Genomic DNA, 25989 nt, shown 5'->3' with positions numbered 1-25989 from the left:
CCTAGTTGCAGTCATCCAATGGCTGAGGTACACGGTTAAGTGAAAGCGAGGGAGCTTTAGGTGTCCGGCTGGCGCCTGACCAGAGTCTTGGAGTTCTGCTCTTCTCGAGCAGTCACTTCCCTGAGTTTCCACCTAGACACAAGGCTCATCAGCTACCTTAAAATCTCCTAGAAAGGTCGGCTGAAGCTTCAGAGCCCGCTCACCACGCTCCCCAGGAGCTCTGGGTCTTCACTGGCCGAGGCTCTCTGCCCGAAGCATTCTGGAAGTTGTAGTTCTTTTTCCTCTCAGTTTCTCTAGGTCCTATGGGGGAGGTGAGTCTCACGAGACTACAATTCCCAGAAGCCCACGCAAGACTACGGTCACGTGGCTACAAGGATGCAGGCTGGTAGGCGGGGCCGGCCGGTGCTCCGCAGCTGAGTGTGACAGACAGAGCCGGCCGGCCGCCTGGGCCCCCAGAGACCCCGCCATGGTTCGCGCGGGCGCCGTGGGGACGCATCTCCCCACGTCCAGCCTGGACATCTTTGGGGACTTGAGGAAGATGAACAAACGACAGGTAACAGAGGCTCTGGTGTGTGTGTGTGTGGGTGCGTCCAGTGCACCGGTACCTGCTGCAGGAGTTGGGGTTTCCCTGGTGAAGCTCTCTAGGGCAAGGACAGTTCCGTGTGACCAGAGCTCCCGGTCACCCAGAGGCCCTAGGTTCAGATCTTCCCAGACCCACGTGTGGATAAGTGATTGCATTCCTACACTGACAAGAGCAAATTGGGGAGGGGGTGCGGGAAGGGGAGCGCAGTGGATGTCATATGCGCTTGCGGAAGTGAAGGGAGATGACTGGAGCGCGAGTGACAGCTGTCTGCGCGTTTTGAGGGCCACTCAGTGAAGAGGGAACAGCTTTCCCTGTGGCGCTCCAGAGGCCTGGCTGCGCACTGTTGCAACTGGCTAAGAGGCTGACCGAGGGGAAGGGAAGAACTTTCTTACTGTGGAACTGTTCTAGGCTACCTCCCAAAGGGGTTTCTTCTGAGTTGAGGGGCGTGCATCGGGACTCAGTGTTGTGCCTGCATCCTAGGTGGTGCTCAGTCATCTTAGACCGAACCAACATTCACAAAAGGATTTCAGAAGTTTCCTCTAACTTTCCGAGTTCATCCTTGCAGCACTGTCTGTATAAAAGGCCGTTAGGGCTGGGGGTCCTTGGAAAGCTGGGCTTCAATTTTCACTGCTCTGTAAGAAGCCCGCGGAGGCAATGTTTCTCCCCCGCCCCCCTTACTGTGCACCATCATTTCCTTCATCGGCCCGGAAAAGTATGGTCGGGTAAGCTTCTAGGCACACAAGATACTGTAGTGCCCTAGTATCTTGACAGATAGCCAGAAGAGTCTATTACCAATGATGACACTGTGGTAAGAAAATTAAGGTCTTTCTTGAAGAAGGTTTGAATGTTTTTGAAAGTGGTGTTTTCATGATTTGGGTGGCACCTAGAGGTGTTTGTTCCTCTTTGTAGAGATGGGAACTATGGGGACGAGAGAGTAAGTATCCCCCGCCTCCCCCATCCCATTTCCTTTGTCTTTCTCATCTTCCTTCCCCTCTCTTCCCCCTTCTTCTGTTTCTCTCCTCACAACCTTCATTTTTTTTTTCTTCTGTAGAATTTCAGAAACACACAGCCATATGGGACAGTTTGGTGACTTGAATTTCTTGAAATGATTAAGATCTGGTTGTGGCTAGCTGTGCTGATGAACTTCTGTGGTCTGGGTGGTTGAGAAGAGTTTTAGTAGGGAGTATCACTAGCTTGGAACAGCAAGAATAATGCCCCCTGCTCAGAGACACTGTTCACAGGAAGAACAGCTTCATTTAATTTTAGATTACTGGATAAAGTTTTTTCTTGTTTGGTCCCGATTACTTAATGGCTGCCATTGCTAACTAGCAGGTGCACGTGTCAGTTCCTCACTCAGTCTGCCCACTGCGTCACTTGGGTCAGTAGCTTGCTGTGTGGCTCGTTCTGCTGGACTACCAATTACTATTTAGGAGCTCAGTTTCTCTACTGCTTTTTTAATCGTTGGGAAAAAAATCCTTTTGTCTTTTTTTGCTTGCTTCTTGTTCTTTCCCCTTCATAACAGGACCTTGTGACACCTTGTCAGGCTTTGAAGCAGGACCCCCTTTCCCTACTGCCACCACTTACTAAATAGGAGCCACATGCAAGACAAGGGCTCTTTGTTTCTGCAGTGAGGAAGAGAGGAAGTAATACAGTGACTGGTGTTTTTTGCTGCTCTGTGGCCAGAATATCTGGCCCAAAATGTTGGCTTAAAAGCTTCTTGGAACTTGCTGATTCCAGTGACTGGGTGTGGGCTTACTTCAAAGCTTGGTTGGGGTCGTTATTTGATGAGCCAAACTGAAGGACTAACACAAGGCACCATGCAAATGTGACGGGGTATATTTGGAAGGGGTTCAGCCTGTCTGTAGTTTCGTTAAAAATTATGTTTCCTGGTTGCCAAGCCTGCACTCAGATTTGTGGCTGTTTTAAAGGTAGGGTTTCAGATGTATGGCCCGTGGGGAGTTCCCTCGTTAGGTTTTTTTTTTTGTGCGTTTGGCTTTTTCTTTAGCCTTTATCAAAGGTAGTGTTATTAAGGAATTGACTTTATTACCTCACAGCGATTTGTTTTCAAGCACCGAGAATCAGACTGGAAAATGTGTTTTTAGCTCAGAGTTTTATTCAATACATAACTTGTAACTTGCTTTTTGGCAAGATAAGAGACTAGTGGTCTATTAAAAAAATTAGCAGCCCTCATTTAAAATTATGATTTGGGACTTTCCCAATTAGATTTGCAGTTGATAAATGAAACAGCCGTTGTTTTCGCACACTGTCCTCCAAGTCGAGCAGAGCAGGTGGAGAAGGTTTGTAGGAATGACGTCTACTGTAGAATCTCCCTCCCTCCCTTCCCCCCCCCCTCTCTTTTTCTTTTTGTTTTGTTTTGTTTTTGCTCTTCTGGGAATACTGTGATGGGTTCATAATGTGAAAATGGAGACAATAGCCAAGTGGTTAAACATGGCTGTGGCTGGAGTATTGAATTATAGTTCTTTTTCTACTTTCATATTGACTGTACCACATTGGAACACAGTCCAAGAATGGAGTCCTTTAAGAATCATTCTGAGTGCTTGTGGGAAAAACTCCAACAAGACAAAGAGTCTTGTGACCTCGGTTTTTTCGAAACACAGACTTGTTCTGGTATTGTTCTGCTTTGCCCAGGTGCACAGATAGGAGTGAGCTTACTTCTGCTGGTCTTATTCATGTACCTCCATGTTTCTGCAACATGTGGCTTGCCCCTGTGGTAGAACACCTTGCTTATGTGATCCTTCTTATCCCTGGAGTATAAACTGCCTGATGTCTGAATAAAGTTGGCTATTACATGGGACTTTAGTCCACCTCATTTTTAGGTCCCAGTCTTTCAGGTTCACTCTGCCAACTAGAGAGTGAGGTACAGCAACAAAATACCAAAGTTCCTTTAAACTTCTTTTTAGGTCCTCCTTTCAGTTGAAAATTATGATTACTTCAAGTCCTCTCTTTCTACAGATGGTAATATTGGCATTTCCTTTGTTATATCATCTCAATGCATTTCCACATCTTACGACTCCTCAAAATGATTACATTAATGGTCATATATAAGATTCTGGAATCAGTTCATGCTCACCATCGGGATTTTGAAGAATTGTTTTAGAGTTTCTGTGGTTGTGATGCAACACCCTGATCAAAAGCAGCTTGAGGAGGAAAGGGTTTGTCTCATCTTACAACTTGTAGTGTTGTACTAGTGATCTATTATTCTAAGATCACCTTTGGGTGTGCCTTGGACTACCTCCTGTGCTCCTCCCTGTGCTTGCCAAAGGCCTTCTTGCAGTTGACATCTTTTCACTCAACATACTTAGTATTGATACTAAAGTTGTTTACTCATTATTTGAAATAATGGGGTAATCTGCCATTTTCTACTTTTTCCTCATTATTAGAAATAAGACTGGTATTAAATATCATTCTAGTCCAGTTTCCTATTTGTTGCTGTTTCTTATGAATTCCTTGAAGAGGAACCCTGGGCTGGTAGTAATATTTTGGTATTAATGTCAGTTGAAGGTGCTTACATCTACTTGCATTATCACACACTGAGGCCTTTGGTACTACTCCTGGGTCTTAGCATTGGAAAAAATAAACCTGGAACTTTAAATTTTCTGGGAAGGTTAGAGGATTATGGATTTGAATCTTTCAAAAGTTTACTTGCTGCTTATCTTTCCTCATTGGGAAATTATAGCTCTAAGGTTTTACCTGCTGTTGGCACTCTAGTTTCCTTATAGCTGCATTCAGTGTGTGTTAAAGGTGTTTGTCATTATTTAGCAAATGGAATGCTGGCTGTTTCCAGATCTGTGTTGAATATTGAGAATACAGTTCTGAACAAGGTGTGGAATGCTCTCTGCCACTGTGAAATTCGCACTCTAGTGTGAAGACAAGTGAGTGAGTGTGTACCGCTGGTGGTGATAGATGCTTCAAGGAGACACGGGCTGCAGCCAGAACAGGAGACAGGAAGGCGAGCTGGCCTGCGGCAAAGACTGGCAAGCTCTAGTGCTTTGCCAGCTTTTATAAAACTCTCTTGGCACATAGCCGTGCAAATCCTTTTAGATGTTGTCTGTGGCTACTTTCCCAATCCAACAGCAGAGCTAAGTGGCTTTGATAGTTATTATGTGGCTTATAAACCTAAACTATATGCTATCCGGCCCTTTAAATAGAAAGTTTGGTGACTCTTGGTCTCCCACATCAGGGAAGGCTTCCCTTGGGCACTGGTGTTAAAAGGACTTGAGAACCAGTGAGCTTTGGGTATGCCAAGAGTCTAGGGAAGGAACTTTCTGGGCAGAGCAAACCACTGGGTGAAGGGCTTGAAGAAAGGCACATATACTGTTTGAAGCACCAATAGATACTACTCGTGCGGCTGGGCTTGGTGAGTTTCACCAGCCAAAGCTGGAGAGTAGGGTATCTGCCGGGTGGGGCATCTGAGGCCATATTAACAGTAGGCTGCAGCTGAAGGGGTTTTGCATAGCACAAAGGTGACCAGATGACACTGAAAGCAAGCATAATTGTGGAATGGATTAGATCTCTAGGAGGCTCTTACAATGTCCCAGTGGGGATCCGTTAATGACTTTGATGAGAGTTATAGCAACGGAACTACTTTGGTTATTAGAAAAGTAAGGTCAGCTGTTGCTGTGGAGAAGGTGTGTCAAATGTGGAAGAAGAGTTCACAGTGGAGTGTCTTAAGCTGATTGGATGGGAAAGATGCGGGACAGCAGCCAGCCCAACCCACTCCCCCGACCCCCTGAATCTCTCAGCTGAGGTCCAGGGAACATGGATGCTGGTGTTTCCTGCCATGGGTTCAGTTGAACTGCTTTCCTGAGCTTTCCTATGTGATGCCAGTGTGTTGGCGAGGACCAGTAATAGAGCACAATGGCCCTTGAGTTGTGGTCACAAGCCAGCAGCTTCAGTGTCACCTGGGAGCCTGCTTGAAATGCACTTCTCAGGCCTGCCAAATGACTGCAGTGTGTGTTTGAAAGCTACCGCTGAGAAGGATGGTGTCTATGCTCAGATGTCAGGACTCTGACACAGCCTCCTGCACTTCCCTGCTACGTGTTTCTGACTGTCCTCAGTTGCATTTCTGCAGGCTGCTTGTGTGCATTTTGAAAACTGTATTTTGTTGTATATTAAACTATGTTTTAAAATTTTACACTTATTGACTGTGTAGCTTTATGTGAGGTAAGGCGTGAAGTTTCAGTCATGTTTATGTTGTATAATGATCAAACACAGTGATTAGCATCACTGTCACCTCAAACATTTATCAGTTGTCTGTGGTAAAGCTTTAAATATCTTGTCATCTCGATGTATACAGTACACCCCACTGTGCTAGAACACCAAAAATCAAAACCAGTCTGGTCTGTTTCAGCTAAAGTTAAATTTGAATTTTTGAGGAAATGATGTTGAGAGCCAAATGATCTGGCTCCTGTTCCAAACTCATTTCAAAAGGAAGTGTGCAAGGCGGATAGGTGCTGAAGATGGGCTCTGACTAGGCTGATTTTAGTTCTGAAACACACTAAGCAATGTTTAGTCATCAACTATTTCAAGATAGGGCGCCCAGGCAAGGAAACACGATTACCCAGGTTCTAGACGCTGGAAGACAGAGGAAAAACTGTGGTAACTGAAGTAGCCCGAGTACTAGAAGTGCTGAGAGACTCCAGGGAGGCTGAGGAAAGACGCTGTCCCATGACATGGACTCCCCTGAGACTCAGTTGGAGCAGATGCCTTTAGAGATGGAGAGACAAGAGGGCAGGTGGAAATACATCATCTTTCTCTGAAAGTTGAGACATGTGAGGTACCTGGTCCTCCCCAGTCCTGCCCACTCCACTGACTGGGGTTTCCTCTCCCAGATGGAAGACTAAAAAGATATATAGGCAGTATGTGGAGCAAAGCTGCCAGGCCTGTGGAAGGTGAGGGCACACTCACTACTGTGTGAATGCTGCCCACAAGGGAGTGAAAGCTAAGGTGAGGGGCAAAAGTCTGAAGGAACAGCCCTCGCCCGTCAGCCCGTCCAGACATCTAAAGAATATGAGGCGAGTGAGAAGGGACCAGATGGCCTTGAAGTAGTTTCCATTCCAGGGCAGATGGTCCAGGAGAAGGGACAAAGGTTGCTGGAGCTGAGGGGTCCAGGCTAGAGTCAACGGAGTCCACATGGTTCTGCAAATCATCCTGACAACCGCAGGGCTTCGGGAGGAAGCCTGAGGCAGATAGGTACCACAGGCAGGTGGCTTCCTGCCTTGTGGGAAGGGCAGGGCCTGAGGAACACATCTCCTGGGTCGTGTTAACAAAGGTAGCTTTAGTTTTGGTGGCCTCACAGAGGACAGAAGGCATTACGCTGACAGTTGAGCTGCTCTCGGGGAAGGGAGTTGGGATGTGTACTGGTGTTGAGTTCCCTTTAGTCCCCAGGGATTGGCAGGTATAGGCGGCAGCTGTGGCGAGGGAGAGTCTGTACCTCAGCACATGTGCACATGTGCAGCACTGAAGGAGCCAGGTGAGCCCTGTGGGTTGGAGGGGCTTTCTGAGGTAGGGCTGGAAAGCTTGGAACCGTACTCACTGCTAACAACAGCCATGACCTGTTGGCTGCTGGGACTCCTCTACCTGTGTTCTTAACCAAATATTTACGGTTCATTTTTTGACATATTATTGATTATTTAAACATCCAGGCATTTCAGAGCTTTGTTTCTAAACTTTTAACGGGTGAGTTTTGTTTTGTTTTGTTTTGTTATTTGCAGATGCAGAGGCCTACTGGTTGAGCCCTACAGTACTGTTTCGCTTCCATTTGAGACCATCTTTAGTTGTGGGTTAATGTGCAGTATAGATGACGTTACTTTAGATGTGTCAGAGTTTCAGGGTAAGAACATGGGGCTGACAACTAGCTGATGCTAAGCTGTGTCTATACCAGGCTAGAATGGAAGCTGCCAGTGGTTGAATTCTGGCTTGAAGTGCTGGGGAACCCCAGAGCTCTTACTAGCCTTGCTGGGAAAAATCCTCAGTCTGTATTTTGGAGGCAGCAAGCAGGTGTTTAAGATGCTCTATCCAGAGTTTCTGGGGTCATTAAGCCTCACTGCCAGTGGCAACAGAGCCCCCTTGTTTTAAAGGGGTATTTGAGGGTGAGGAGGCTGTGGCAGTCACGGCCAGTCAAGCCCACAGATAGCTGCTTCCCTGTCTTTTCTCACTGACTGTGAGGTGATATTTAGAAGGCATAGCCTGTGGATACAAGGTGAAATACTACCTGCCTTAGAATCATTTCTCATTTAGATTATATAAGCATTTCCATCCAGGCTCTGTTGTGTGAATATTGAATATTTTGCAGTTGGTTTTCACTTTGGGTTTGGCCTGTTTTTGTTCCAGCTCTACTACCAGGTTTTAAACTTTGCCATGATCGTGTCTTCTGCGCTCATGATATGGAAAGGCTTGATTGTTCTCACGGGCAGCGAGAGTCCCATCGTGGTGGTACTAAGGTAGGTCCTGATCCTGGCCCTCAGCCTGCTTCCCCTGGGATCCAGGAGTCAGGGTGCCTTGTGTGACAGCCATGCGTTTAAGATTTTAATTGGATAAACTAATCAAGAGTATTTATTGATGGTGAGTGTTTTGTTAATTGAAAAGTACTATCTTTTAAAATGCTGTTGTAGAGCAGTGGTTCTTAACATAACTAATGCTGTGACCCCTTAATACAGTTCCTCATATTGTGGTGACCCCCAACCATAAGATTACTTTTGTTACTATTTCATGTCTGTAGTTTTGCTACTGTTAAGAATCATAATGTAAGTATCTGTTTTCTGATGGTCTTAGGTGACCCCTATAAAAGGGTCGTTGGATCCCCAAATGCATTGTGACCCACAGGTTGAGAACCACTGTTTAGAGCTCATTGTTGCTGCTGCTTTTAGTACTCTAGTACAGCAGTTCAACAAAGTGAGGTGACATTATTTGTACACAAATTGACCCTTTACCTAACTAGTTTAAAATGTTAAGCCATACCTAGTAGGAGGAGTGTGTGTCCCTCTAGTGCCCAGCAGGTGCCATGAGAGGTCAATGGCCACTACCTCCTGTGGTGCTTATGAAAGTGTATCTGCTTTAGAAGAGTGGATATTGTCAGCTTCATACAGCCGTAAGTTATTCAGGGAGAAACCTTCAGTCCATTTGAAGCCAGGCGAGCCTGCTTGGAGCCAGCAGGTGCACCAGGGTGCATTGTCCGGCTTGTCTGACATCATTAAGTCCCATTGTTGGTAGCAATAGAGCCTCTTTGTTGTATGGGGGCAGAAGGGGAGCTATTGTGGTCACTTGATCAGAGTCATAGCTGACCAGTCCCAGAGCCAAGGCCATCGTGCAGGGCTTTTGCTGTTTCCAAACCAGTGCCTTTCCTTGTACTGGGCTCTGCTGACAGGTCACAGGGCTGCAGCTGTGTCTGTTTTTCCCCAGCAACCTTTGTGTGTGTGACTAACCAAGGGGTGGCCTTGCAGTTTCCATAAATGTAGATGTCTGAGGAAGTGTAGTTCACAGAGGAGTGTGTGTGTGTGTGTGTGTGTGTGTGTGTGTGTGTGAAAGAGAGACAGACAGACAGACAGACTCATCAGTGTTCACACAGTATTTTAGGAGTGCCCTGGGGTCCTGTGGTGCATTAGGAGTGAGGAGAGCACCATGCTCCTGGGTCCTGGCCACCATGCCCCTGCCTCAGTTGCAGTAACTCCACTTTAGTATGTAGGTATGTATAGTGCTCAGAAGCTGTTTGAGGAAGTGATTTGGTTTTGTTTTTTGAAGGATTGTAATGTTATTTTATGGTAAAGCATGTGCATAGCATGTTCAGGGTCCTGAGTTTTATCCTTAGCAAGGGAACAGGAGGAAGGAAGGAGGGAAGCAAACTGACAAGCTTTTGGAGGAAGGCCTAGGGATGTATGTCACTGGAAGAGTGTATTTGTAGCACCTGTAAGTCATTGGGGTCCATCTTCAGATGCAAGAGGGAGAGGAGGAATCTGGATGTGTCCTCTCATGTACGGACTGAGGCACACTGAGATTATCACAAGCATTTCAAGATTACATTTGTTACAACAACGCTGGATCTAAGATCACTAGGCTCCCTTCCCATCACACGTGTGTCCACAGGCATTTCTGTGAAACTACAATGCATAGGTACTTAAAAAATTCTTTATAGTTTTAAAGCAGTCTGGTTTAAGTCATGAGCTGGTAAAGTCCCTCAGTTCCTTGGGGGTTCCCAGTCGTGGAAGGAGAGACCTACAAGTTGATGCTACTGGACTTGGGGAATTGTTGAACTTCAGTGCCCTCTCAGCCCTGGTACTTTGGAAGGGACTAGCTTTTGTCAGTAAGGTCTATTGTCACAACCATAGAGTTTTCTGACCCTGACTTCCCTACTGGTGGCTTTGGGAAATTCATTGAGGAATGAAGATGAAGCTATCAATGGAGAAATCAGCTATTTTAGCTGTTGTTCTGTACAAGAAAATAAAGTCAGAAGCGCAGCTCATCTTCAGAGGGAGACACAGTAGGGGTCCGTGTTGGGCCAGATTTGTTTACCCAGCTGCCTTTTTTCTTTCTCCCCCTTAGTTCTGTTGTCAGCCCTTTGTACTCAGAACTCACTTTAACGCAGAGCCCCTGCACACACTTAGTGACAGGCCAGCTCAGCCACGCATCTCTTCCCTGCCTTCTGTGTGCTGGGAAGCTTGTGCAGCATCAGTACCGGGCTTGGAAGGAGGCCCAGCTTCATGAACAATACATATTCTCTTTTAAAGGCTCCAGAGCTTCCGCCTGCTTCTCCCTCCCTCCCTCCCTCCCTCCCTCTTTTCCTCCCTTCTTCTTTCCCTCCCTCCCTCCCTCCCTCCCTCCCTCCCTTCCTCCCTCCCTCCCCATAAACAGATATTGCTAGCTCATCCTTGGCTGCGAGCTCCCAAATCATGCAGCCAAATCTGTAGCTCTTACTCCTTTCCTATGCATTAGATTTTAACTCTCAAGTCCTAGTAGCTGGCCGTTTACTTTGAATACATCAGAGATTTTGGCCTAGATGTGAACTATTACCATGAAGATTCCTTAATCCATCCTCTGTACCAACAATCCTTGTTAGCATTGGGCTCTTGTAGAACATGGTCAGGAGGTTGCTGCTGTAAGAGGCAAGTCCGGGTGCAGATTTTGTCCCAGCTGTCAGCTTGCTTCATGACAGGCCTGCTGGCTAACTCCCTTCATTTGTTTCTCTTCCCTTGAGAAGACCCTGCAGTGCTGTGGGTGCTGAGGCTGTGCCATGAAGGGAAGGGGTGGCTCTAGATGTTAACCAGAGCTAACAGTATGCAGCTCTGAGTGAAGTGTATCTGTGGATGGAGGACTTTTTTTTTTTTTTTTTAAGGCCGTAAGTAGGCGACACTTACTTCAGAGCGGACGCTGTTCTTGCTTCAGCTCCAGTGCAGTACTTGTTCAAGGAGTGAGAGGCAGACAGTGGAGTGACAGGCTGAGGGAAGGGGCCCCTGCTGCTCTCCCATGCCTAAGCCTCACCAGCCACTTCCTCATCTGAGCTGGAGGAAAACCCTCCAGGGTTGTGTGCAGCGCCTTGGTAAACATGGACTCGAGGGTGGTGAGGGTGACAAGGGTGGTGGGAGTTTACTTGTGCTGCCCTGTGGATCCCGGAAGCCACTGACCTGTGACTGTGTTTCTTTCCAGTGGCAGCATGGAGCCGGCCTTTCACAGGGGAGACCTGCTGTTCCTCACGAATTTCCGGGAGGACCCCATCAGAGCTGGTGAAATAGTTGTTTTTAAAGTTGAAGGAAGAGACATTCCGATAGTTCACAGAGTAATCAAGGTTCACGAAAAGTAAAGAGGCTTTGCTTGCTTTTACTTTGGTATTGTAAATTTCGGTAGATACTCTTAAAGATCAGTGAGAAACCAGAAGAGCCAAATCAGTCTCGTTCCACCATTTATTAACTGGGCAGCTTTGCACCAGTGACCTGCCTTGGTCTGGAACCCAGGAGTGACAGTATTTTACCCACAATAACTTACAGGGTAATTATGAGGGATAAAGGATATAATGTTTACTAAAATGTGTAAAAAATCAAATGAAAGATTTGGTTTAACCCAGGCTGCTACACAAATGCAAAGGGTTTGTTATCTTAACTGTTCAAAGGAGTCTCAGAGTCACCTCCAACCAGACCGACTGCTCTGATACCAGGATTTCCTCCTGACATAATAAAGCTAGCTGTTTCTCTGTGTGGTGTCTTTAGCAGTAACTTCAGCCCTTGCTGAGTAAAACCTCCTTCTGTACCATGTCCCGGATGAGTCCTTCCCTGACAGCCAGACTTACCTTCCCCTTAGGTAGCAGTGATGATGTAAGACCTTAATAATGTCTGGTTTTTGGAACAAAAACATTTAATTCTAGCTCAGACACAAAAAGCTTCCACGTGAGAGTGATGGGTTTGCATTTCATGTATGTGGGGTGTCCCCTTACCTTTGCGTAGCCTTTATAATAGCATTTTGTGTTCACGGTTTATACAATTAAATTTGGATCTGTATATCTGTCTTTTAAAAGATGGTGGATTTTTCATCGTGGGTGGGAGGAGGGAGGATAATGGGGGACGAGAGTCTGACTCCTGGCATTGGACACTCAGACCTTTCCCTGTTTCCAGTTCTACTAAAAACACCCACTTTATTACACTGACTTTTACACTAATCCAGATTCTGACCACACTGCTCACAAACAGGCATTGTTTAATAGTCACGTACCCTCTGTTTGGCAGCCTCCTGAGGAAGAAGCAGGGATGGCCTGACAGAGCCTTCACCTCCTCTGAGAATCCTTTCTAATCACAACACTGTGTTCAAAGCTGAGGCAGTGATGGCTTTGCTGTAACTTCCACACGCTGTGTCAGAGGATGTCGCCCTCTGGAGCAATTGCTCCTTTAGACACCGGTTCAGATGCTTGCAGGCTTTGAGCTTCTTGCCTCATTCTAACGGGGCGTGTTTTCACTTTTCTGAAAGACGTTCCCCCCCCTCCCAAACCTTCATAACTCTGTAGAGCTACAGAGTTCTGTTTGTGTTCCTAGTGCCACCTTTACGGTGACTGCCCGTTTAGAACATTTAGTGAGTCCCACCTGTCAGCTGACCAGTTTTTGTCTGATGCCATTCGTGACTGTTTCCCTGAAAACAGGATTTTGCACCATGTGCTTAGTGGAAGGAAGTAAAGTATTAACAAACAGTCCTGCATTCGGTAAGCTTGAGGGCAGTCACAAAACACCACCACATTGCATTATCCACAGATCAGTGTGGTTTGGGCCAGGTCCTATGTAGACTGAGGTGGAGTGAGACTTTCCCATGACAACCGAGAAGGGATGAGAGCAGCGCGGACCATCCATTTAGCCCCATCTGACTTCTGACCGAGTCAGACTTGAGGGGAAGCAGCTGAGGCAAGTGCGGGAAAGTCCCCTGCCTCTTCTGTCCTGCAGTGCTGTGAACCGGGACAGGGCCTGTTCCCAGGGTCTTGTCCAGTGATGAGTGACACTAATACTTGTATTTTTTTTTTTTTAATTAAAAAACAAGTGGCAGCTATGTTTTCACAGAGGATGCCTGAGTGAGGAGCGATGCTGAGTACCAGGAGCCAGTCACTGCCTCACCATTGCCTGGGCTTTGCTTTGTGTTTTGGTTGCCAAGGTTACTTGAATGTTTTGGAATTTAAGTCCAAGAAATTGTCATTAGATCCATGCTTCAGCTGGGTGGTTATCTGTAAGCAATCAACTTAGTCCAAAGAGAGGTCAAGTCTTCCTCAACTGCTTTCTAAGTGCTCGTGTCTGGCTGTAATGTCTGGGTTAAACTAATATGTTTTTAATGATGCTGTCCTGAAAATGATTTCTGAGAGGATGTCATTTTGCTTTCCAGAGATAATGGAGACATCAAGTTTCTGACTAAAGGAGATAATAACGAAGTTGATGATAGAGGCTTGTACAAAGAAGGCCAGAACTGGCTGGAGAAAAAGGACGTGGTAGGAAGAGCCCGAGGGTGAGGATGAACTTGTTACTAATCAGAAGGTTCAGACCGCTCTTAAAAATGAAGACGCTTGTAAGAGCATAGAGTGTTTGTCACATGACACATCAGAAGTGCTGTAAGCAGGTCCAGACTGTGCTTTGAGACCGATGAAATCAAAGCCTGTGTTATGCAGTGAGACTCTGTTTTCAACAAAACACATTCAAGGGCTGGAGAGATGGTCAGGCTGTTTAGAGCACTGGCTGCTTTTCCAGGGGACCCAGGTTCGATTCCTTGCACCTCCATGGCAGGTTCAGGCCTGGGGATCTGATGCCCTCTTCTGGCCTCTTCTGGCACTCTGCACACAGGTACAGACATACAAACAGGCCAAACACCCGTACACATAAAATAAATAATATCTTTTAAATGCAAACTTAACGATATCCAAGGATCCAAACGCCATAACTGAACTAGACTATATTACCTATATAATGGGTTTAATTCTATTCCAAAACACACCTTCACCTAAAGGCTAGTTATTGGGGGTTTAAACACCAGTGGCTAGAAACCCTCCCAGAGATGGCCCTACTTAACATTTCAGTGAGTGTCTGGACACTCTACTGATAGCCATGTGCAAATAACACACAGTTGTAGCTAGAAGGACTGAGTCTGTATATCCAGCAGTAAGTACAAGTAGCTTTTTTGTGTCAAATCTACATTTTCACCCTTTTAATGATTAAATGCTGTTTGGTAGGCATCCATAATTCCATATGCAACCGTCTTGGAAGACTTTTTGAAATTGACATTTGGATTATTTTCTATTTGCCTCTCATAATTAGAAAGTTTTGTGGAAATTTTTAAATGAATGGCTATTTCAAGGATTAATTATGATTGACACTGTGCAGAAAATATTCTCGTTTAAAAAATTAGTAAAGGAGATATTTTTCCTCTCTCAGTGGCCCATTTATAAATGCTAATAATAAAGTTTAAGACTCACGTTAGAAATGTGTACTGTCTCAGCCACACGAAGCAGGGCAGATAGCTCCTGCATGTAAGGTCGTCTTTATTAGTTGGGTGGTGACACATGGTGACACCAAGCCTTCACCCACTCCCCTCCGCTGCACTTCCACTCACACGTCCTGCTAGCCAGTCCTGTATTCAAATGCTGATGGAGGCCACGGGCAGGAGCTAGGCAGAAGCCACTGCTTGCTGACCGCAAAGTACTGTGCACATGACACCTGCTTCTTCATTAGCGTAGATAATGGCGCTGGAGACACACACCACTTACACATTGATGCTGACCCTGTGGCCCCCACTCCCTCTGTCACTCCCTCTGACCTGTCCTCTTGGGGGCCCGCAGTCAAGTCTGAGTCTGAGTTACAGGATGCACATTTGCGTTCATTCCCCAGGAAACCCATTTGTTAATTTGAAAAGCACTGAAATGATAATCATGACAATTTTTAAATTCTGGCCGATTCTCTGTGTGCTTTAAAGCTTTATCTATTGTCTGGTTTCATTTCAGGTCATGCTTTTATTTTTGAAGCTTTTTCTGGGAGCTGTTTTTATATAGGCCACCTGAAAATACTTTCTTCCTAAAAACAAAACCAACTAGGTTTATGAAAGTTGCTTATTGTACTTGAGCAAATGGTTCAACTAGTTGTTTTAATGGTACCCAGTACCCAGAGAGCTTTGCTGCTCAGACTGTGCCCCCACTTAAACCCGCCCAGCCTTTAGTGTTCGCACACTTTGCTGATCAAGTCTTGAGAAAGGGGTGAGCCCCGACCTTCGGCAGCTGTGTGCCCGAGGAAGACTGCTGTCCTGAAGTGTAGACAGTGAGTGCTGTGTCAACATACAGTGAACAAATGTTACAGTTTGTGCTTTTCATTCCCACAATTTAGGTTCTTACCTTATGTTGGCATGGTCACCATTATCATGAATGACTATCCAAAATTCAAGGTAGGAGTTGGTGTGTGTGTGTGTGTGTGTGGTGTGTGTGTGTGTGCGTGTTTACTTAAGTTTTAAATATTGGAGCTTTTACCTGTGCAATTGTAAATTGGAAGTCATCATAAAATGTTTTGCCATTGATTTTCTGTGGAGCATTTGTAATTGCCTACAAATTAACATAATAACCCTAAATTATTAACATTTAAATTAGTCATTTAAAACAGTTTCTTTTACCTTTTACATTAACTGTGTTCTGAAATGGCGCTTACAGGATTGTGAATTATTATGGAAAAATTTTAGCATAATCTGAAGTAGCATCAAAAGCCCGGTCATATTTATCAGCCAACTTCAGTAGAAATGGCATTTCTGTTTTTAAATAGTGAAGGTACAAAGGAGCAAGCACCGCCTTAGCCATGTCTGTCAGGCGTTGGATCCCGAGTCGTTGGTATATTTTTGGGTCTTTATTCAGTGTGCATTGAACGGCTAATTTAGAGAACAAGGCTGGGGGAGAGAGGTCATCTTTTGAGGCTGTTCTCAATCTAGCATTGAGCAGGCTTCACCGGAATACATTTATAAGCCCGAGTTTATTTGTAGACCTCACAATGCTTTCTCATTGTGCTTTCTTTACAGTATGCTCTTTTGGCCGTGATGGGCGCATATGTGTTACTGAAACGTGAGTCCTAACACGAGAAGCAGTTGCCAGGACCAGATTGAAATGAATTCTGTTGAAAAAGAGAAAAGCTAATATATTTGAAATGTTCCACTTTCTGTATAAAGAGAAACCAGGTGGAGATGTTTTTGTCTTGTCTAAATAAATGATTCACCAGTAAAGATGGCGTCCTTTTGTGGCCTCTGATTGGACTCTGCTCAGTCTCTGCTGCTGGAGGCAGTGGCTCCTACAGAACATGGGGTCAGCAGCACTTCAGACCCTGGGCCCCGGGTTTGGGCCTGGCCTGAGGAGCATGACACAGTCCATACGATACAGTCACAGTAACTAGCTTCAAAAAGAAAGTTCCTAGCTTAGTATGGTGCATCCGAGGGAGACAAGTTCTTCTAAGTGGAGGACTTTTTATTCATTCAAGTGTAATCTGATAAACAAATGAAGTCTAAAGCTTTTTAGAAGGAACAGATGCAATCCGCTTTGTTTTTTGTGATATATTTTGGGATGTTTTGTGCAGTTATTTAAAGTATTCAGTAAATTATAAAGACAGTGTGGAAGCTGGAGAGATAGCTCAGTAGTTATCTCTGCTCTAGCAGAGGACCTGGGTTTGCTTTCCCGCATCCACACCAGGCAGTTCATACCCTCTGGCTTTCTCCAGTATCTGCACATACAGTGCACATACATTCACATGGCAGATATGCATGCCAATAGATAAATGAATAAATATAAAATAATGCAAAACTTTTGAGAAATGTGAGAATTCAGAAGTCAAAGGAAATCATTCTTTCTCTCCCCCCTTTCCATCTCTCAGGGATCTCTTTGGTGAGTTGGCTATTTCTACTCTAAATGGTCCTGCAACAAAATCAGTCCCTTATTGAAATACTGAGCAAGTACAGAGACTCCTGCCACTGTCTAAGGTGCTGGAGACACGCAGTCTGAGTCTTGACGGAGGTTCTGGTGTAGTAGTTGGAAGAGAGAAACAAGTCTGGGGTTTCGGGTGGTGGTCATCATTGTGATCAAGGATTTAGCAGGAGGAACAAATGGAAGGTATCAGAAGTTACTGTGTCAGGGGGAGGATAGCTCAGTAAAGTGACTTGCACCATTAGGACCAGAGTTTGATTCCCAGGTATGGATGTTCATACACCCGTGTTAGCACAGGGGAGACAGAGACAGATGCATTCTTGGGGCTCACTGATGAAACAGCCTAGCTCGATTGGAGAGATCCAGACCAGTGAGAGACCTTGTCTTCCAAAAGAACAAAAGAAAAGAAAAAAAAAATTGGTGGAGGATGCCTTTGCCTGAGGAACGAACACACATGACAGGGTGGAAGGTTCCAAGAGCAAGCTGGACAAAACCTGAGGATGTCCTCTGGCCATCTCTCTCTCTCTCTCTCTCTCTCTCTCTCTCTCTCTCTCTCTCTCTCTCTCTCTCTCTCTCTCACACACACACACACACACACACACACGTGAGCATATGCACCTACACATAGACACATCTACTCTGTATGTGCAAACACATACACATATAAGAGAAGCTGCTGCTCACATGGAAAATGGAGGCTGCCCTCAAGGGACGCTGCACTGACGTCACACTAAAGAATGAAGAAAAAAGGAGTTTGAACCAAGGTGGAGTCAAATCTGAATTTTCCACTTCTCTTCAAGTCTGTTCTGTCAGTCTATAGTTTGTGGTCTGTGGTCTGTTTGTCATGTGTGTCTGTCTCTGTCCCTAACAAAGGGCTCAACTCTTCATTTTATTCATCAATGCAGAAAACATGGTGTGGGAAAGAAATGAAAATAGTTCTCACAGAAATCTGTAACAGGGATGTTTTTACAAGGATAGAGCTTACCTTACTGACCCCAGCCGATCAGGACTAGCACCCCCCACCACACACTTCCTCAAGCTATGCCACTATTTGTTCCAGAAGATACATTTGTTGTTTGAGGTTGCTTTCAACTTGGCTGCTTTCAGCAAATGATTACCACAACCCATACCTACACCTGTACCCACACATGTATGTTATTCTGGGTCTGGGACATGGAGAACTACATAATTAGAGCTGTGCACTTAGGTTAAAGCTGATTACATGGGAGACACAAGCCCTCAATGTAAGGTTGGTTACATAACAAGAGAGCCCTCAATGGCCGGATAATATTTAATCAGGCAGAGCACACAGTAGGATACCAGATTGTGGTGGTTGTCTCTGCAAACACCACAGCTAGCAGTGTCCATCTGAGAGAGACAAGAAGGCAGTTCAGTTCAACATGACTCAGCAACTGGTGTTGGTTCAAACTTTGAAAGTCTGACTTTGAGTAGTTTATTTCAGGCACATTTAAGCAGAGTTTCCTCCTGATAATTTATTCAATCCCATGAATACAGCAAAACTTAAGACATGACCACCTCAAAACTATGTAATTTGACATCTTCCATAAAGATAGATTCTATAGATTAACTGAGAAACCAGTCTCAAGGGTCTGGGGAAGACCTGGCCACACAGCACAAAAACCACCAGACTATTATCCATGTCTGCTCCCAGCCTTCTGGACAGATAATAGGCTATACATCTCTTCTGTTGAAAAGACAATCCTGTGTGTTTGACCGGCCTGGTTCCATTGGTGCTTAATCTGTGAGCACAAGGGCCTACATGCCTTCTACATGAAGGCAAGAGGGAATTTCCAAAAGATATTACTGCAGCAAGCATGGTCGTCCTGGGGAAGAGCATTCCAGCCTACAGGAACGGAAATTACAAAAGCAGGCAGGCCAGTCCATCTCTTGTCAAGCTTGCTGGAGCCTGCAGGTCTCTGGCTGTGCTGATAGATTCTGGCTCAGCAAGCCTGGGATTCTACTGTAGCATGCTTCTGGCAGAGGATGCCGAGGTGACCAGACCACAGACTGCACAGTCAATGTTACAGGAATGAAAAGAGCCGCTGGTGTTTGAATATGCACGGCTGCTTTCTGAGTACTGTGACATCCATGTCTGGATCGGAAGTCAATCGCTTTTGTTCTTTGAGAATTTCTTCCTTTCTGATCTAAGACTTAAAAATCTCTGGAAGCGCATTGGTTACCTTCATGGCCTTAGGCAAATAAATTACTTAACTTCCCTCAGCTACAGAGGGAAGATACAAACTGCACCTATGAAAGTAGGCCACCATAAATGAAGCCATCGGGGGATGCTGGAAGCATAGAGTTTGACATGTACACACTGCACACTCAGTAAGTGCTGCCCTTTTGTCGGTGGTGGGGTGGTGGAGGCTGCAAGCCAGAGTCTCAGCTCAGTTTTAGTTCATTGCCTTTATGATAGTCTTCTCAGAGGGCAGGAGGCTTCCATGACCTTCCAAGGGGAGGGACCTCCTATCTTCCCAGTCCTCAAGACTTTCCCTCTCTCAGGCCTGCCTTACTTTGGCACTTTCCTTTTAGTGTGCGCCTGTGCCTTGTCAGACACCACTCCCTTCTCCTTCAGGGACTCCTGACTCCTGTGCTCTGTTCAGGGGCCACGTGCCTTCCTTCCCAACCTGTTAAATAAGCTGTTGGAACAATAATGGACCACATCCTGTTAAAATCAACCAATTTAAAGGAGAAAAAAAATGTTTACAGAATGCTTCCCAAAGATATTGTTTTCCTGTGCCCTTTAATAAAATGATGAAGAAAAGCAAGTTTTCTTTCCTTATTGAAAATAGAATTTTAAAATGGTGGCTCAAAACTTGATAATTTTAGCATCTTCTTGGGACTCTAGTTGGTTAACACCTTTTTAAAAGGGCTCTTATGATTGAGATACTAGGAGTTAAACAGATCCCTGGCAGGCAGGCAGACAGGGAGACAAGGCATTTCTCCAAGATAAAAAGACATGACAAGCTTTTTCCTATGGTGTGTGTGTGTGTGTGTGTGTGTGTGTGTGACTATTTATTGGAATTTTCAAACCTCTCATGAGGGAGGCTCTTGTGGTGGGAACCAACCAGCTTCCTTCCCTTTATTTGAGGGGAGAAGCGTTCTCATCACATTCTCAAAGATATGGAAAAGTTTTGGCTTTGCCAGACAAAGTTGGATTTCTAGTGCTGAATTCCCCCAAAACCTCAAGCCCCAGCTTTGAAGGCCAATGAGGGATCCTCCTGCTTCTCACATCCTTAAGCAAACATTGGCAAACCTGACTTTCTTCATGCTGGCACAGCAAGCACAATCCCAACAGCCATTTCAGCCTCAGAGAGCACTGTTAGGACTCTTCTATGCTGTTGGTCCTGATAATATGGAAGTTATGAGAGTCTGTTCATATTGGATTGAATTTTTTTTTTTTACCTTTGGGGCATTTCAGCTCGAGTTTCAATATCTGGAACACATCAGTAAGCATCGGAACTCTCTGAGGTGGTCCTTACCCTGGCAGGTTTTTGATGGCATGTGACAGATTTCTCTTATAACCAGGATGGTGAGTTTCCCATATGACTGGGAAGTAGCTCAGAGGCAGCCAAGTAACGTATAGGGGCGGCAAGATGGCTCAGCAAGTTAAGGTGCTTGCCACAGGCCTGAAAAATTTAAATCCCAGGACCCACGTGGTAGAGGAGAGACCTGATTTCTTCAAGTTGTCCTCTGATCTCCACACTCGAATGTGACCACAGTTAAAAAAAAAAAGATCAGTGTTAATACCCACCAAGAAGGGAGGAAATGAAGTATAAAATCCAGGCACCACCTCCTATATCACCTTCTACAGGACAGTCCCTAGGACTAGAGGCTCCATTATGTATCTGAAAAGGGCATTTATATGCTGTGTTTAAGGTCAATTTAGATTTTCACCCAAACTGCACAAATCTGCAGTGGAGTAAGCTCCTGGTTGTCCAAGAGGTTAGTGTGAAACGGTTCCCAGCCCACAGGGCACAGCTGTGCCCCTCAAACCCTCCCACTTCAACAACCTCTGTGTTCATCTTACGCAAACTCCAGACAATGACTGAAGTGTGTGCTTGCAAATACACTCTAATGTCAGATCGCAGACACTGAATTCCTCTATTAAAAGTTTGGAGATATTTTGTCCCAACAAACCCAGGAAAATGAACTGTTGTGACAAAAAGGAATTCTGACCTTTAATTTTTTTTAAAAAGATATGTATGTTGTGTGGGAAAGAATGCCCCTGCCTCAGCACATGTATGGAGGTTGGAGAGTTTCTTGGGTGTTGGCCCTTGCTCTCCACCCTGCGTGACTCAGGGTCTCCTGTTTGCAACCCTGTGTGCTCCAGGCAAGCTGGCCAGTGAGCATCTGGAGACTGCTGTTTCTGCTTACCACCCGCTGAAGAAAGATTGGAATTACAGATGTGCACTGCCACATCTGGCTTCATGTGGTCTCTGGTGATTTTAACTCAGGTCCTCACACCATGTGACATCTTCTTACCTCAATTCTGGACCTTTCTTTCAAATATATAATTCTATTTTATGTGCATGGGTGTTTTGCCATCATGTATGACTGTGTAGCATGTGTGTGCAGTACCCACAGAGGTCAGGAGAAGGTGTTGGCTCCAGTGGAAATGAAGCTACAGATGTGGACGCTGAGAATCAAACCCAGGTCCTCTGGAAGAACAAGTGTCCTTAACTGCTGAAGCATCTCTCCAGCCTGGTGATCTTTCTGAATGTACCAAGTATGAGAATCTTTGGGGAAGCAAGATTGGGCACCACAGCCTCCTGAAAACTCACCCCTAGGTCACCACTGTGCAGGGCTGAGAACCAGGAAAACCAAACTTCTGCACATATTGGGAAATAAATGCGTTTAAGATGTTTGGCTGTTCAGACCTTCTCATCTCTGTGAAGACATTTTAAGGCTGCCTAAGATGAAGAAGAGGTAGATACATTGTATCTCCCTGCCACTCTTCCATGGTATCTCCACCCAAGACAATGCTAACCTCACTGTTAGCGATCATTCCATTTGCATTTGAACATCACGATTTACAGAGTAGCTTTTAGCTCAGTGCCTTGGCCAATCAGTTTATTCTCATTTTGAAATTCTGGGCAGAGAGCCATCGGCCACCATGCTTTGGATTTAACTGGTTTCCTCTGTTTCAAATGAGACAAATGATGGAATGTGGGAGTGTGTAGACAGACAGAGGGCTCTTGGGTCATAACACAGATCACAATATGACCTCTATTTACCACTGAGCAGTTGCTAACCAACTTGGCTCCGTTCCTTGTCTCCGGAATTAGGATCAGGGCCAAGAACAGATTAAGCATGTAGATGGTAACAAAGCTTTACTCCTTTGAGGTCCTCTGGAATATTCTCAACTCTTATCTTTGCTCATAAAAATCCCACTTATATTTTCTCTGAACTTTTTGTTTGCTTATTTAGATTTATTTGTATTTTCAATCATGTGTGTGAGTATGTGCCCGGGAACGCAGGTGATTGTGGAGGTCAGAGGTTCCGGCTCTGCCTGCTCAGGCTGTCTGTTGTTAAGATACCTAGTGTGGGTGCTGGGAACTGAACTCAGGACAGCATTTAACTGGGGCTGGCTTATAGTCCAGAGAGGTTCAGTCCATTATCATCATGGTAGGAAGCATGGCAGCATGCAGGCAGACATGGTGCTGGAGAAGGAGCTGAGAGTTCTACGACTTGATCCTCAGGCAGCAGAAGAGACTGAGCCACTCTAGGAGTATCTGAGATCTCTAACCCCACCCCCACAGTGACACACTTCCTCCAATAAGGCCACACCTCCTAACAATCCCACTCTCTATGGCCTTTGCCCTTAACACAATGATGCACAACCCCTCCTGCAGTGAATTTTGCTTCTGTGCCCAGCTGTGTGCCCTTTGAGAAATGGGGTGTTTCCTCAGTGTGATTTCTAAGACCGGGCATTAGATGTTAGGATTTCTTCAAGGCTTTCTGCATCTTCCCTTCTTACCCAGGAACCTCTGCTATATGCTTCCTTTTAGGCTTAATGGTTTCCTTACAGGGGTGTGGCTGTACTCTCCAAGACTGCAGAATTTTTGTTTCTTTGATAAGGATTATTTTTGGAGCAGTTTCATGCATGACATCTCATGTCAACACGCCCTGTCACCATGACTGACACACATACCACAATTGGTGAGTTTATATGATCTGCCATCAGCCAAAGTTCACAGTTCCGCTCACATTGGAGTTTTCTCTTGCTCCTGAACATTCTGTGGGCTTTTTAACACATACAAAGATGGGTTAGGGCTGGCAAGATGGCTCTGTGGGAAAAGGCACTTGCTGGGTAAGCAAGTTGACCTAGTTTGATCCTGGAACCTGCTTACAGGTACAAGGAGGAAATGGATTCTATAAAGTTGTCCTCTGACCTCCACATGTGAGCCACGTCACATGAATATATGTGCATATCATGCATACATATAATAATAAATAAAAATTTCAAAAAGATGTCGATAATTTTGTACAGTATTTTCACTGTGCTAAAAATTCCCACTCTATCTCCAACTCCTGGAAAATATTGTTCACTTTGCTGCTCCCATAGTTTTGCCTTCCACAGAATGTTCCAGAATTGGAATCACATGCAGTGAAGCTGACCTGCCTTGCCTGACAGGCTCCTTTCACTTAACACCACTCAGTTAAATCCCCTTCATGTCTCATTTATTTTTAAGTGTCGGATAATGTTCTGTCATCTGAATATTACACAGTTTATCGGTCACATTCAGGAGGATGTGTTAGCTGTGGCTAAGCTGCTACAAACATCAACATGCAGGGGTTTGTAGGGTGCAAGTTTTCAGTCCAAGACTGTGATTACTCGAGCCTATGCTAAGAGCGCATTTCATTTGCTAAGAAACTGCCAAACTCTTTTTATAAACAGTGGCATTTTCTCTCAGTCTCTTTACCGGTACTGGTTTTTAGTGTTTTGGGTTTTGAGCACTCTAATAGCTATGCAGTGGGTGTCTCTGTGCCTACCCTTGTATGTGTGTAGTGTGTGTGTTCCATACACATGTGTGTGCTGAGGTACATGTACCTATGCCTGTATACATGGAGGCCAGGGAAAGATGTCAGCTGCCCTGCTCCATCATCCTCCACCTTAATTCCCCGACACAGGGCCTCTCGCTAACCTTAGCAATGAACTGGCAGCCAGCAAGGCCCTGTCTCGGCTCCTCCTTGGTAAGTCTGGGGTTCCAAGTATGTATGTAGCCACACCTAGCATTTTATGTGGGTTCTAGGGATTTGAACTCAGGTCCTTAAGCTCCTATCCTCTGAGCCAGTACCTTGGCCCATTAAACAATCTTGATTTTCTAATACAATAGTGGGCACGTTTGCATATTTATTTTTCACTTGGATATTCTGTGGCTAAGTGTTCTGGTGTTTTGCTCATCTTAAATTACTTTCTTACTGCTAAGAGCTCTTTTTATATTTTGACTGAGTGTCCTTTAAACAGAATACTCTTTTGCAAGTATTTCCTCCCAGTCTCTATCATCCTCTTGACATTGCCCTTAATTGTTATTAATTTTAATGATGCCCAGTTTATCCCCTTTAGATCATATCTAAACCTTCACTGTTGCATCCAAGGCCATCTAAATTTTTTTCTGTGTTAGCTTCCAAGGGTTGCAAAGTTTTGCAGACTTCAGTCTGCGATTCATACTAGTGAGCCTTTCTAGGTGGTAAGAAAGGTGTGTGGATGTTTATGTGCATATCTACTTTTTTTTCACACACATTGAGATTATTGTTTCTTTGTTGTATTACCTTTCTGCCTTTGCCAGAGGTCAATTGGCTGAATTTGTGTGCTTTTATTTCTCTATTCTCTTCTACTGATCAGTTTTGGTTTACTTTCCCAGTACCTCTGTGTGGTGCATGTGTCTGCTTGTGTACATATGTGTGTGTGTGTGTGTGTGTATGTACATGTGTGAGCCATGCACATATGTGTGTATATGCACATGTGTGAGCCATGAACATATGTGTGTGTGTGCTTGTGGGGTATGTGTGCACATGTGAGTGTGCACATGTGGAGGCCAGAGGTTGAGATCAGGTGTCCCTCTTAATGCCTGTCTACCTTATTTTTTGAGAAGGTCTCTTACAGAATCTGGGGCTTATACATTCAGTTAGACTGACAGGCCAACGAGCTATCAAGATCTGCCCGTCTCTAAGCCACCCACCACCCTGCCCAGCACTGGTGTTACTGGTGCATACTAGCACTGGTGTTACTGGTGCACACTAGCACTGGTGTTACTGGTGTACACTACCACTGGGTTCTGAACTCAGGTCCTGATGTGTGGGCACTGGGATTTTGACAACTGAGCCAAAGCCTCAGCCTCTCCTGCTCTTGATTTTTAGTTGTGAAAATCCAGTACTATGAATCCTAACTTTGTTTTCTTACCTTTAATGTCGTGTTGGTCCCCTTGGATCTTTGAACACTCCGTATAAACTTCAGAATCCGTTTGCTGATGTTTATACTGTTGAGTTTTTGCTAAGAATTCGTTTGGGAGAACACATCCTTCCATTGCCTTACTGTTGCAGGTTTAATTCTTTGAACACATCTATGAGGCAGAATTTTTCCTTTCACTGAAACTTGAGTTGATTTCATCTCCTTTCCCTGATTTGCCCACTGATATGGAAACATCTGATCTCTTCCTCCCTGGTAATTACTGAGAATTTCCTCTGTAATTTTTCTGATTCACTGTGACTCGTCTGCCATCTTTCCAGCATCCGGTTTCTCTATTATGCTAGGTAGCCGTCCTCCGCCTCCTTAGTTATCAGTTTCAAGCCCCCATGATTAGATCAGTGGACTTAAAGTCAGATAGATTGTTACTATCTTCTCACTCGGGGAGGAAACGGTTCCTAACAGAATCAGGCCGCTCCTTAGCGCTTCTACCTGTGGCACTGAGAGTTACTCGGAGCACCAGAGTGAATTAAAGACCTGAAGGGAGCCTGGTGAGTCACTCTC

The 25989-nt window shown here is 45.1% G+C and overlaps 1 protein-coding gene across 2 annotated transcripts; it reads left to right on the top strand.

Moving 5' to 3' along the window:
• The first annotated feature begins 386 nt into the window (after window positions 1–386).
• On the top strand, window positions 387–16303 carry Sec11c (SEC11 homolog C, signal peptidase complex subunit). Of its 2 annotated transcripts, none has more exons than XM_052155458.1 (6): window positions 387–553; window positions 7937–8046; window positions 11243–11392; window positions 13445–13564; window positions 15427–15484; window positions 16103–16303. In XM_052155458.1, exons 1-6 carry the CDS (start codon window positions 467–469, stop codon window positions 16154–16156), a joined length of 579 nt encoding a protein of 192 aa, XP_052011418.1. In that variant the 5' UTR covers window positions 387–466; the 3' UTR covers window positions 16157–16303. The 2 variants fall into 2 exon arrangements, with proteins under 2 accessions (XP_052011418.1, XP_052011419.1); XM_052155459.1 differs by lacking the exon at window positions 387–553 and adding an exon at window positions 1367–1391.
• Window positions 16304–25989: the final 9686 nt, after the last annotated feature.

The sequence above is a fragment of the Apodemus sylvaticus genome, chromosome 13, assembly GCF_947179515.1.
Source record: "Apodemus sylvaticus chromosome 13, mApoSyl1.1, whole genome shotgun sequence".
NCBI classification, from domain to species: domain Eukaryota; kingdom Metazoa; phylum Chordata; class Mammalia; order Rodentia; family Muridae; genus Apodemus; species Apodemus sylvaticus.
Note: the sequence above shows the minus strand (reverse complement) of the source record. Positions and strands in the feature narration are given on the sequence as shown.

Excerpts from the sequence above, each read along its gene's own strand:
- Sec11c (XM_052155458.1), top strand. The coding sequence starts at position 467 with ATGGTTCGCGCGGGCGCCGTGGGGACGCATCTCCCCACGTCCAGCCTG. Across the intron at positions 8,047-11,242 it reads CCCATCGTGGTGGTACTAAG|TGGCAGCATGGAGCCGGCCT; the intron begins GTAGGTCCTGAT and ends GTTTCTTTCCAG. Across the intron at positions 15,485-16,102 it reads ATGACTATCCAAAATTCAAG|TATGCTCTTTTGGCCGTGAT; the intron begins GTAGGAGTTGGT and ends CTTTCTTTACAG.